The sequence below is a fragment of the Camelina sativa genome, chromosome 14 (assembly GCF_030686135.1).
Source record: "Camelina sativa cultivar CO46 ecotype springtype chromosome 14, ASM3068613v1".
Taxonomy (NCBI): Eukaryota; Viridiplantae; Streptophyta; class Magnoliopsida; order Brassicales; family Brassicaceae; genus Camelina; species Camelina sativa.
In genome coordinates, this window is record NC_141893.1 from 33,927,666 (window position 1) to 33,941,406 (window position 13,741).

The 13,741-nt window shown below is 39.3% G+C and overlaps 3 protein-coding genes across 3 annotated transcripts; all 3 read right to left on the reverse strand.

Annotated features, from left to right (window-relative positions):
• Window positions 1-4,001: 4,001 nt before the first annotated feature.
• Window positions 4,002-5,263, reverse strand: LOC147928993 (uncharacterized). The gene is made up of 3 exons (XM_087486355.1): window positions 5,163-5,263; window positions 4,065-5,093; window positions 4,002-4,011 (listed from the first exon to the last, which is right to left on the reverse strand). The coding sequence occupies exons 1-3, from the start codon at window positions 5,261-5,263 to the stop codon at window positions 4,002-4,004; spliced, it is 1,140 nt and encodes a 379-aa protein (XP_087342481.1).
• LOC147928994 (uncharacterized) lies at window positions 5,263-6,732 on the reverse strand. Its single transcript, XM_087486356.1, has one exon. The coding sequence runs from the start codon at window positions 6,730-6,732 to the stop codon at window positions 5,263-5,265; it is 1,470 nt and encodes a 489-aa protein (XP_087342482.1).
• A 1,111-nt stretch (window positions 6,733-7,843) lies between these two features.
• On the reverse strand, window positions 7,844-11,549 carry LOC104744192 (elongation factor 2-like). The gene is made up of 5 exons (XM_087485817.1): window positions 11,424-11,549; window positions 10,756-10,791; window positions 10,573-10,660; window positions 7,980-10,455; window positions 7,844-7,888 (listed from the first exon to the last, which is right to left on the reverse strand). Exons 2-4 carry the CDS (start codon window positions 10,756-10,758, stop codon window positions 8,015-8,017), a joined length of 2,532 nt encoding a protein of 843 aa, XP_087341943.1. The 5' UTR covers window positions 10,759-10,791; window positions 11,424-11,549; the 3' UTR covers window positions 7,844-7,888; window positions 7,980-8,014.
• Window positions 11,550-13,741: the final 2,192 nt, after the last annotated feature.

Consider the following 13,741-nt stretch of genomic DNA (forward strand, 5'->3'; position numbering starts at 1 on the left):
ATTTTTGGCAAGGGAAAAACTTATCTAATACGCTTGGCACCAAATCTTAATACTATTAAAAGAGAAGTACAAAATTAAAAATGTCCAAAATGTTGGTTTTAATTACAGCAATTGCCACTCAATTAAACATAAAAGAAATGATTAATTAAAATTGAAAAGGATAAATTTGGTATTAAAAAGAAATTTAACTAAAAAGTTCGACCCATTTTTTTTGTAAACGCGCTGACCTTTAACGGATCATTCAATTTTTTTTTCTTTTTCTCGATTATAAAGATCTAACCAAATTTATGTATGTATATTTTGTATGAATAAACACAAGTAACTATCTATTAACAATACTGCAATTGATTATCCACTTATAATGGAACAAATGTTCAACGACTGATGGATACTGTATAATCTAAAAATTCATAAAAAATATAGCAATATGTATCTTAAAATGTAGAAAATATATATCTCTCTCTCTTGAAATACCATGGCAATGTCGATCTCCAGAAGTACCATAGTTTTATTGGTCGTGGCGACACTCCTGATCTCTTCCGTGGTGGCTGCTCAGTCTCCTGCTCCAACTCCAGCTCCATCCAGCGGCGGAGGAAGACGGAATATTATCTCTCCATCTTCGTCCATAACTATTTGTACTTCTCTTTTAATAGTATTAAGATTTGGTGCCAAGCGTATTAGATAAGTTTTTCCCTTGCCAAAAATCATATGGCCTCAATTCAATGTTATATAGAAAGATGACAATTTATATAAGCTATGTTTTTTAATTAATTTTTACATTACTCTATACAAGCACAACTAGCATGATATATGGAGGCAATTTAGAATCCCTACCCTAAAAAGTTAAACTAATGTTGTATAGGCACACAACTAATAGTCTATATACTCTACAAGCACAACTTTTTTTTTGTCAACTGGTTTTATATTGATAATATAGGTTACATCTTCCTTTTTACAAAACCATCTACACCTTAATACATGTTTTTACCTACATCTTAAACCGAAGTCCTCTTTGTTACTACAAACAGACAGAGTTAAAACTCTATTTCTACCTATACTAAAAAATGGCTAATCCTACTCCAGCCATTAAAAACTTAAGTTCAATCAGATGATAGTCTTGTGTCTTCAGCAAATAAGTACCTCAACCACTCGGGATGCCCCATCGCCACATACGATTGGAGTCTACAATCTTGAGTGATACTTTGTGCTATCATAAGAGGTCCTCTGTTTGAAAATGAGTTTTCCAAAAAGAATTTACTATCCTTGAAACTTCCCCTCAGTCTCCGCACCTCATTTGATTGATATCGAAATGAAGGCCATAAAGCAGGCTTTGTCACCACCTTTACCAAAAGCTGATCCTGCAAACCAAAAACCACATTCTCTACCCTGTGGCTTCTCATACTTTCCATAGCCCACAATAGTCCTTCAAGCTGAGCTTCTTGTTTATCCTTGACCTCTGCCATAGCTCTTCTACTATGCAACAAGACCCTTCCATCATGGTCCCTAAGGACCCACGCACAACCCAACAACCGGTTTCTAACTGACCAAGAGATTCCTATATTACATTTCATCCAATTTCTTACCGGTCTTTTCCACCCTGGTTTCATTGGAATTTGTCTCGGTTCTCCTCTTCTTGGGATTTCCCCTTCCCTGCGATCTTCGACATCTTCCTCCTCATATGATTCCTGTTGGGCTTCAACCCACTCCTTCCAATCCTCCTTGCTTTTAGTGATCGTTTCTTGTGGTGAGAAGTGAGTTCCTTCAAAATCCACCAGGTTTCGATTCTTCCATAATCTCCACATCACCCAAGGGAAGGTTTCTTTTAACTCTTCCGGCCACCGAGGGTTCTTCATATTCAATAAGAAGTATTGAATATTTGAAAAAACCAACCCATTGTGAAACCCTATCTCTGGAGATGGGATCCCGGATAATGCCCACAATTGGCGAGATAAAGAACAAGAGAATAAAACATGATTGATCGTTTCTTCTTCTTCACCACAGGTTTGACAAAGGTTTTCAATCCTCAATCCTCTCCCACACAGAGCATATGCGACTGGTAGAGCCCCACACAGCACCTTCCAAAGAAAGACCTTAATCTTCGGGTCCGTCGGTAATCCCCATACTTGCTCCTTTAACGGATTTGTTGAAGGCTGTACATTTGTTTCCTCTCTTATCAAAGGGTTTAGCGATTGAGAAGCCAACCAATAAGCAGACTTAACTGAGAAGTCTCCACTTTTATTGACTTCCAAGTATAGTAATCCTCCATCTCAGGTACTGGTTTTATCCTTTTGATTCTCTCAATATCCTGCGGTAGAAAATGATAGGCCAGAGCTTCTGCGTCCCATGTTCGATTTGTACTATCAACCAATTCAGAAATTCTGAGATCCGGGTTGAAGACATTATTTCTTCTCCATGGGGGTCTCAAACCATCATCCTCAACCCAACAATCTAGCCAGACTCTGAAAGAGTTCCCATTCCCAATATTTTTAGTTAGCCCTTGTAACAGCAGATCTCTCCCAAACAATATGCTTCTCCACGCATAAGATGGTCTTGCTCCCAAAGTCGCAATTAAAAATCCTGTATTCGGGAAATACCTGCTTTTCATGACTTGCGCAAATAAGCTCTCTGGGGTCTGTAGTAGCCTCCAAGCTTGTTTAGCCAACAGAGCTTGGTTGAAAGTATGGACATCTCTGAATCCCATTCCTCCTTTATCCTTTGGGAGACACAGCTTTTCCCAACTGAGCCAATGTATTTTCCTTGCTTGTTCTGCATTGCTCCACCAAAACTCTGCCATAACACTATTTATGTTTTCACAAGTTTTCTTGGGTAGTTTGAAGCAGGATATAGCGAACACCGACATTGAAAGGGCCACTGATTTAAGTAAAACCTCCTTCCCCGCTTGTGATAAGAGATTTGAGAACCAACCCGAGGTCTTTGACTTTACTCTATCCCTTAGATAGTTCATTAGTTCAATCTTTGATCCGCTGAAGCATTCAGGGAGTCCTAAATATGTGCCAGCACCACCTTCTTTCAGGATACCCATCTTCTCTTGAATACTTTTCTTTCTCAATGGGCAAACTTTTGATCCAAAAGTGATTGACGATTTATTCAAATTTATTGACTGCCCTGTAGCCGCTCCATACTTGCTCAAAGTCTCCATGAGAAAGCCTGACTGAACCAAATCTGCTCTGCACATGAATAAGCTGTCGTCCGCAAATAGCAAATGGTGGACCTCTGGACCTTCCTCAAAAAATCTGATTCCCTGTATCTTTTCTTCTCGTTGTCCCTTGTTTAATAAATGAGTCAACCCCTCAGTACACAGGACAAAGAGGAACGGTGAAAGCGGGTCTCCTTGCCTTAATCCTCTCTGCGGAAGGATCATACCAAAAGGTTGATCGTTGATAAGCACTGAAAAGGTAACAGTCGTCACACACTTCATTATCCAGTCTATCCACCTTACATGAAACCCCAGTGCAGTCAGCATTGCCCTCAAATAGCTCCACTCCAATCTGTCATACGCTTTAGACATGTCTGTCTTTACCGCCATGAACTGTGATGAGATCTCTGAATGCACCTTTAGGCAATGAACTGCTTCATGAGCCACTATGATGTTATCCGTTATCAACCTCTCTGACACAAAAGCAGACTGGTTGATTGAAACTAAGTGCGGAAGGATCTCTTGCATCCTGTTCACTAAGATCTTCGGGATAGTCTTGTAGAGTACTGAACATAAGCTTATTGGTCTAAGCTCACACATTTCATTCGGGTGATGCACTTTTGGGATCAAGCACAAATGGGTGTAATTCCACTCTGCAGGAAAACTTCCCGTTTCAAAAAACCTTTTGATCTCTTGTGTAAACTCTTTACCCACTATCTGCCAATTCTTCTGGAAGAACAAGGCTGACATACCATCAGGGCCCGGAGCCTTTGAGGCATCAATAGAAAAGACTGCTTCTCTGATCTCATCTGAAGACACGGTAGCTATCAGTGTTTCATTCATCTCATTGGACACTTTTGAGGGAAAATCAGCAAAACACGTCTGGAAACTCTGAGGAATGGAAGACTTGAAAAGTTTATTAAAATAATCAACTGCTACGTCTCCCTTTGCAGCTTCAGATCTTTTTAAAACCCCATGAGCATCTTTTAACTGATCAATCCTTTTTCTAGCTTTGTTCCCTGTCACCGAGCCATGGAAATATTTCGAATTTCTATTCCCTCCTCTTAGCCATTTATGACGACTTTGTAATCTCCAATATTTTTCCTCTGCTCTGTAAGCTTTTGCAAGATCTCTCTTGAGAATGTGAACCTGATGCAAGTTTGGCCATCTTTCGGATTGAACTCTCTCCAAAGCCATCTCACATTGATGTATCTTGTCCCTGGAATTCACATAATTCTCCTTTTTCCACGAACTTAATGCTTTTCTGCAGTCTCTGAGCCTTTTCGACACTAGTATCCCTTCTCCATTTAAGCATGGCTTCCAGGCCTTCTCGATGGCTTTCTTAACCTCTTTGTTATTCAGGAACCTCCTATCAAACCGAAACTGGCCCCTATACTTCTCTTGAGACTCCATCAACTTGACCAAAACTGGACGATGGTCTGATCCTCTCATATCCAAAAAAGCTTGATTAGCAGCTGGAAAATTTAAGAACCACTCTTTATTTCCAAAAGCCTTGTCCAGTCTGCTCTGAATACAGTGATCACCTCTTCTACCTCCCCAAGTAAACATATTTCCACTACTAGCCAGTTCCCCCATGCCACACACTTCAAGCATCTCAGCAAAAGGTTTGAAGGTATTATCTCCTCTTCTAGGACCCCCAATCTTTTCCTCATTATGCAAAATAGCATTGAAGTCTCCTATCATAGACCATCTGTCCCTTCGACCCACTCCAAACCTACTAAGCCTTTCCCACACCATACCACTACTACTATAATCCGGATCCCCATAAACACAGGAAAGAAAGAAATTTGATGCCCCAAACTGTACTTGAGCATCTATGATATGTTTATCTTCATACAAAATATTCAACTGTACACTGCTTTTCCACATAAGAGCCAAACCACCACATTTTCCTATAGGGTCCACTGTGAGAAGTCTGTCATAACCCAGAATACACTATATATCATTCAACCTATCTCGACACTGCATCGTCTCCATCAAGAACAGAATCTCAGGGAAATGCTTTTTACGCAATTCCTTGAGACGAGGAATCACCAAGTCTTGAGACCGTCCCAAGCCTTGGCAATTCCAGCTCAATATGCTCATTATGCGTTTGGCGATCCCCCCTTTGGGATCACCTTAGGAGGATTAAGCTTTAACATTTTTGCAGTGTTTGTTCCTCCACCGTCTGCCTTCCTCTTATCATTCGCATATCGAGTTAAATCCAACTGAGGCTGTTGGGAAACTCCAGGTTGAGTATTATCCTTGGTTTTTTGTTTTCTGAGACGAGTCGGAGGTTTACTCCTTGATTTACCTTTTTTTGGTTTAGAGCCGGAAGAACCAGCTTCACTGAAGCCAGTCCTAAAACCCGTAACTCTATCCTGAAAAGGTTGAGACAACGCCAAGAAATCACCCAACGAGTCTGGATCCTGCTGAAAACTACTTAAAACCAAACCTCTGCCGACCTCACTGTTCTGACCTGGTTCTGAAAAACCCAAAGGGTCCATATCCATACCCCTTTCTCTCTGTACAACACTCTCCATCTCTTCATAGCTGAAAACTAATCCCTTAACCTTGTTAACATCACAGTGAACCACTGGAGGAGACTCCAATCTCAGGACTGTCTTCTTTGCTATCGGATCTTTTTCTACTTCTCTCACAGATTTTCTGATGCGATCAGCTTTTACCTGTCTATCCTCATTATTATTAGCCAATAGATATTGCCTCATCCCTTCCAGCACATCATTAGCAATCCTCTGTCTTCCTGTAGCAGGGTCTAAACCTACCTGATCTTCTCTCAAGATCCCAAACAACGGATCAGCTTCCTTTAAGAACAACGCTTTAGGAATCTTTTCCGGACCGTTCCCCGTTTTTTTCATTTTTGCTTCCTGCTCCATTTTACGAAGCAACAGAGGACAAACATTTTTGTCATGGGTGAGCCTTTGACATTCAAAACAATGTTTCTGAACCCTCTCATATTGGAACCTTATCACCGTAGATCCTCTCCGAGGCAAGGTTAGTTCCTTTGATCTTCTGAGTGGGCGAGACACATCAAACATAACCTTGACTCTAACAAACTCCTGGATTTGTGGTTTCTCTGGATCGAAAGCTACTTCCTTAACTTCACCTATCAGCTCTCCCAAAGTAGTAATAGTTGTCGTCGTGTAATAATTTACCGGGATGTTCCAAATCTGAACCCAAATTGGAATTCTCTGAAGATAATTCGCCGGCGGATTCTCGTACCACCTGTCCACAGCGATAGACCAATCATTGTACGTATGAGCTCCCTTTGCTAGAACCTCCAACAGATCGTGTTCAGAGTCGAAGATGAATTGGAATCTTTCATTTGATAAAGCAACTCCTCTAATTCTTCCCGGTTTTTGCCACTTCCTTGGCATATCTCGAATCAAATTCTTCATCGGTTGACACGGCGGATTTAACGTTCGTCCAATCAAACTCAAAGAATTTCTTTCCACTGATAGAAATTCTGGTAGATCTGGCATCTCGAACGGGACTTCTTCTTCGACCTCCTCTAAAGACATAGCCATCAAAGCTTTATCCATGGCGGAAGACATCTTTGCAACACAAGAAAACCAAACTTTTCAGATGAACTTTGAACAAACCCTAAAAACTAGATCGAAATCAAGCTGAAAGCCCATCAAAGAACAATAAACAGGGTGAAAGCGGCTAAAAGGGAAATGTTTTCCAATCGATAGTTCTAATCTCTCACCTAGTGGAAGACACTATTAGAGACAGAAGGTCCTAAACCCAAAAGAGGGTAGTCTTTTTATCAGTTGATAGTCCAGAAGGTACAAGCACAACTAATAGTCTTTTATTAGCAGTTGTAGTATTTTATAAAATGGAGACTCCAGGGTTGTAAACGTCATCCAACATACTAAATTTACCATTTAATATTTTCACATAGCATGGCATATTTTAGTATGCACTTGGAATGATAATTTTACGAAATAATCATGTGATTGCAGAACTTAAAGCATGTAAAAGAGAAACAGAATCGTGAAGCCTAAACAATATTACGATGTTACCAAATCTTGCATCGTTTCCAGACCAAAACAAAAATTATCCAAAGTTCACTAAGAAAACGAAACGCAACCGACATTACTCAAAAATAAAAAAACAATACAGGGTTTTGTTATGTTTTGCATCCCTACTCTGCACTCTTTGACTCCTTCTTCTTCGTGCTGTGGCCATCATCAGTCTCCTCGTCTCTTCCAGCTTTACTCCATCTTCCTCTTCTCTTTCTTCTTTTTCTCTGACTTGTCCTCTTCCATTAGCACTGATTTCAGTTGACCATTTCTAAGTTCAAATAGAATAAATAAAAAAAGAACCTTATTGAAGTCGTATAATTTCAAATAACAAGCGGCGCGGTTGCTGTAAAGAGCGATCTTCTAGGGCTTGGGCTTAGCAACTGTAAGAGCCTCCGTATAGAAGAGAAGAGCCTCCTTGTACTTGCCGTCTCTGTAAGATGATGCCCTTTCTCCACCTTACTTGTAGGCGTCGTCGTCACCACCGATGCATATTCCGTCGGTAGATTTAATAAACTGCCGACAAGAGATTCAAGAAAGAGAAAGGGAGAGAGAGATCCAGAGAGGAAGACGGAGCAATCACTAATGGCGAAGTGAAGCGTAATAATAATAATATATAAATCTCCTACTTCTTCGTTGATTCAATTTCAATGGCGAGTTGTATCCGATTAATAATAATAATTAACTTTTCCTTGTAGTATTTAAAACAACCTATGTCTCAACTTTTCTCTCATCTCACCACCTAAAACATCCGCTACAAAAATAAGATAAGTAACCATAGCGAAAGAGGGCTAAAAGTTTTGGTGAAAGCTTAAAGCTTGTCTTCGAAATCAGAGAGTGGAGTCATCTGTTCCTTCAAACCCTTCCTCTTCCTGGTATCAGCCACAAGCACTGAGGCCTGAGTTCCTGGCTCAAGAGGGTCAGACGACATCATTTCCCAATGATCAAAAACACACTGCGGGAATGCCTGTCCTGAGGTTGCTGCCCTAAGCTGAGCCGAGAATCCAAACGACTCCACAACAGGCAGGTACGCCTTGATGTTGTACAGTGGTGTCCCTGGCCTCTGCATCTCCTCAAAGACGTGTCCTCTCTTCTGATTCAGCACGCTGTAGATTCCTCCAAGAGCTCCCTCCGGTGCCTGGATCTCAACCATGTATACAGGCTCCAAAAGTCTAGGCTTGGCTGTGAGCTGGGAAGCGTATATGACTCTTCTGGCTGTTGGGATGACCTGACCACCCCCTCTGTGGATCGCATCAGAGTGAAGAACCACATCACAAACCTCAAAACAGATGCCTCTCATGTTCTCTTCGCAAAGAGGACCTTCCTTGGAAGCCCACTGGAAACCAGCCACCACTGAGTCCTTGATTTCATTAAGGTACTGAACTCCCTTACACATATCAACCACCATGTTAGGCCCTGTGGTTTCAGGTCCAAACGCCCAGATTTTCTTTGCAAGATCCTTGTCCCATCCAAACTCCTCCGCCAAGATCTTGGACCTGGTCTTAGGGTCATCCCTTGGACCAATACGTCCCTCATCAATAGCCTCAGCTAGACCTTCCTCCATGGGTCTTGCTTCCATGTACAGACGGTTGTGCTTGTTAGGAGACTTACTCATTACCGTGCGTGAAGATCTATCGCATACTGTCTCACGGAAAGAGACCACAGGGTCTGACTTGATAATTTCTGCACCACCCATGAAATCATCCTGGAGATCCTTCAAACAAATCTCAATATGGAGTTCTCCTGCACCAGCGACAATGTGCTGCCCTGACTCTTCCATTGAGCACACAACCATAGGATCAGACTTGGCCAGCCTCTTGAGACCCTCAACAAGCTTAGGAAGATCAGATGCAACCTTACACTGAACAGCGACACGAACAACAGGAGACACAGAAAACTTCATGGCGCGAATGGGATGAGCATCAACTTCATTCTCATTAGTCAATGTAGCATTCTTTGTGATGAACTGATCCAGCCCAACCATAGCAACAGTGTTACCACAAGGAACATCGTCCACAGTCTCTTGCCTCTTACCCATCCAAATAACAGTCCTCTGAACACTCTTAACATACAGATCCTTCTTCTCACCAGGAACAAAGTTGGGACCCATGATTCTGACCTTCATACCAGTAGCAACCCTACCAGCAAAGACACGACCAAAGGCAAAGAACCTACCCTTGTCAGAAGCAGGAATCATCTTAGACACGTACAGCATGAGAGGACCATTGGGGTCACAGTTCCTGATGGCATTTGCATACTTATCATCAAGGGGACCTTCATACAGATTCTCAACACGGTACCTCTGGGCAGTGTGGGGAGATGGCAAATGAAAAATCATCATCTCAAGTAGTGCCGTACTGGCAGGGAGCCACGTCTGCATAACACGCTTCATCAAAGGTTTAGCCAACAGTTCCTTTTCATCGTTCTTCATCTGGACACCAAGCTTCGCCAACATAGGCCACAACTTGTCCTTCTGGTCATTCATGCAAGTGGCAATGATTTGCTTGATGGGTTCATAGCAGAACTGGACAAACCCACGCTTGCAGGTCGCGGTACCAGTGTTTTTGCTAGTCCATTTCCTGGTGGCAGGGTCAAAGAAATTCTCACCCCAAAGCCTCTCCATCATCTTAGACTCATCAACACCGAACTTGGAAGCATACATCTTGGCGAAGTTGGTCAGAGTAAACGCCCAACCGTGGAGACCAGCAGAAAACGCAACAGTACCCTTCTCTGGATAAACCTGAACATCACCAAGGAGAGGATCCTCGTACGTAGCCATAATGACATTAGCATTCTCAATGACCCTCGAGAAAGTCTGGTAAGCCTCCTCACCATCAACCTGAAGCTCAAGGAAACACCTGTCCATCTTGTTGACAGTCAAGACGGGTCGAATCCTCTCACCAAGAGCCTGACGTAGAACAGTCTCAGTCTGAACACACACACCCTCAATGCAGTCGACCACGACAAGAGCACCATCAGTGATACGGAGAGCAGCAGTAACCTCAGAAGAAAAGTCAACGTGCCCAGGTGAATCGATAAGGTTGATGAGGTATTCGTTTCCGTCCCTGGCTCCAGTGAAACTCTTCAAAGAAGCATCAGTCATCTCGTAGTAGAGAGATATACCAGTGGACTTGATGGTGATACCACGTTCTGCCTCATCAGCTCTGGTATCAGTCATACGAACATCACCAGCAACCTCTTGTGCAATGATACCAGCAGCAGCAACCAAGGAATCAGTGAGTGTGGATTTCCCTGTTGACCAAGAAATAAGAGATTGAAAACAGTTATTAACTGTGAAGAAAGACTGAAAAATATGACTAGAAATTCAGGTTAAAAAAAATCTCAAAAGAGAGGTGAATAATAATATACCGTGGTCAACATGAGCAATAACGGACATATTACGGATGTTGTGTTTGTAGTCCATAATCCGTCGGAGCTCATCAGCTGTAAACTTCACCTGCAAGTGTATATAACAAAGGTCTTTATTGAAGCATGAATCCTTATAGTATAAATGCATAGCGATGATATAAGAACCAAAACAAAAAGTATTACCATTTTGTAAAACTTTCGTTGTCACCTCCAAAATCTCTGCAATATAAAAGAAAAAGAAAGGATTAGCAATTGAATTAGATTGACTGAGATATTTCATTACAAAACAGACAATAAGAAGGGAAACTTTAGCTTATATCACGCTTGCAACAAAACAAACAAAAATCATACAGAAATGAAGATACATATAAACAAGTGAAGACTATGATAATTTTTCGTAAATTATTCTCAAGAATAACACAAAAAAAAAAAAAAAAAAAAAAACTGAAAATTTTCATCTAGCAAACCAGATCGAGAGGTAAAAAATCGAACAATACATAACAACAGACTTATCAAAACAAGCAAGTATCCGAGATGAATCATAGGTTTTGGTGAGACAATCAAAGGATATTAGCACAGATCTGCAGCAAGTCTCTGTCATCTAAACATCAAAACTACCAAACCAGATCGAGTTGTAAAATCGAACCTACAGACTTATCAAAACAAGCAACTACCGGAGATGAATCAAAGGTTTTGGTTAAACAATCAAACGAGATCTCCAGCAGTCATCTAAACACCAGAACGGAACAAAATTGCTAAAACTAATCAAGACAACCACAAAAGCAAACATCTACATGGAAATCAAATCATCGGTACGAAACAACGAAGAAAAGATCGATGCGGCGACTAACCTTAATGGAGAAAGATGAAGACTAGTGAGAGAGAGAGAGAGAGAAGAGAGGTGCAAGGAGACGGCGCCGAAAGCTTCCTATTATATATGCTCTATTCTCTCAATCAGGGTTTTAGCTCTAATGGGCCATATTGGGCCATTACTTATCACGCTAAATTAATCTTCATGAGCCCATGATTTGAGATTGCAAGGTAATGGATATTAAATCCCAGGCTTATAAATGAGTAATGCCCGACACGCGGATTTTAAAATATTATAAATTAAATTAAATTTAACAAAAAAAATATTAAAATTTGTCATTTATATTTCTTTTCTTATAATACAGTGATTTATATCAATTTACAATGTTTTTGTATATGTTATTATTAGAAGTAGATTTTTTTATACCTAAGTATATTGTATATTACAAATATATTCTTTACCACTACTTAAAAAATATTTATATAAACAAATTAAGTCAACTACTACGTCTATTTATTTTCACTTTTTCATAGTTTATTTAATCACTAAAATTGTTGGTTCAAAAAACTTCTCGAATTAAAAATATATTACATAATATACTAATCAATGATGTATCATCACAATAGTGTATGACCAACCATGGAGAGAACCTCGGCTCTGCCCTCCTCCTTTATAGAAAGAATCTTGTGTCCAACCTCCTCCACCATGAAGAGAATATTGGCTCTGCCTTCCTCACTTGTAGAGATAACCTTGCATGCGTTGAACCTCCTCCACCATTGAGAGAACCTTCGCTTATTCTTCCTCATGTGTGGAGAGAACATATTCACGTCTTTTAGTAATCTCAAAGTGGCATGCTCCGGCAACCAATGAAAGTAAAAGCTCTTTTCCAACGTCACAAAATCTTTTGATAGTAACTAATGTTAAATTTTCCAATATTTTCGTGGAAGTGTCTTTTATACATCATGATTTAGCCTTTGTCTCCAAGCTCTTATGGATATATTAAAAACGGTTTATGTTTTTCCAATCTATCTATCTATGTTTGTTGTACGCTTGTGTTTGATTAGCTTATTTTATACCTACTCTTTATCTCCCTTTGGGATTGAATGAATTGCAACATTTATGTTTGGATAAAGGTCTATGACCAACCAATAAAGGTTGAGAAATTAGAAGAAAATTAATTTGACATAATTAGAGAAATAATAGAAAATTATAATCATAGTAATATATGAATCTCAAATCAAAGATAAAAACATAAAATAAATAAAAAAATCTAAAAATACTACAATAAAATTTAAAATACAATATTAGAAAGAGTATATGCAATATATTAATCTTACATTTTTTTTGGGTCAACATATTAATTTTACCTATTCCAAACTGAAGAAATTTTTGGTTTAAAAAAATAAGCAAAATTTACCTTCCCATTAAAGAAATTTTACCAATAGAACAAAGTTTAAATTACTGTTTTTGAATAAATTATTTTGTTAGATGTAAAATATGAGAAGATCTATGTTTATATAGAAGTGAGTATTTACATTTTTTAGATATAGTAATTAACTAGGTAGTAACCCGTGCTACAGCACGAGCCAAAATGTTTATTATAACTTGAAATTAATAATACTGTATGAGGTATTTTCAGATTATTCCGCAGTTTTCAAGCTATTACAAATTAGTATGTACTTACTCTGTTTCCATTTGATTTTAGTGAGCACGATATTGACTCTGGCACAGACTACCTTACATGTTTATATCATTACCTCTGACCTCTATCCTCTCCTCCCGAGTATCGAATATATTCAGTACACATCCTACTGTATTAATTGTAGCCTTATGCTTTTGTTTCTATAAATATTATTGTAAATATTTATAACCTATATAATGAGTGTAATAAGTTATTCAAATTCTCATTTAATTTATATAGATATATAATATATAGATGGTAAAAATGTGGAAATAATATCAATGTAGAATTTGAAATATAATAAATATGTCGAATAAATTAAGTATCTCAAACACAATATGTCTATATAAAATTAAACGAATTTGGTGGAGTAAATAAATAATAAAATTTTAGAAATTTATTTGATGGGTGAAAATGTAAAAGAAGACATGCATATAAAAAAAACGATGATCAAATAATGTAAACGACGAACAAAGCTATAAATTATTAAAAAATGGAAACAAAGTAAAAATAGAGTCTTACGAAGGTATGCATGAAGATGGATCAAATGTTTTGGAAAACCTCTTTGAAGACGACATTACTTGTGGAAGCCGATTACGAACAGTCCCTTCAGTGCAGCGAGTCAGAGTGGAGGCTAGGGTTGGAGCTTCTCCATGTCGTCGAGCATTATGCTCCCG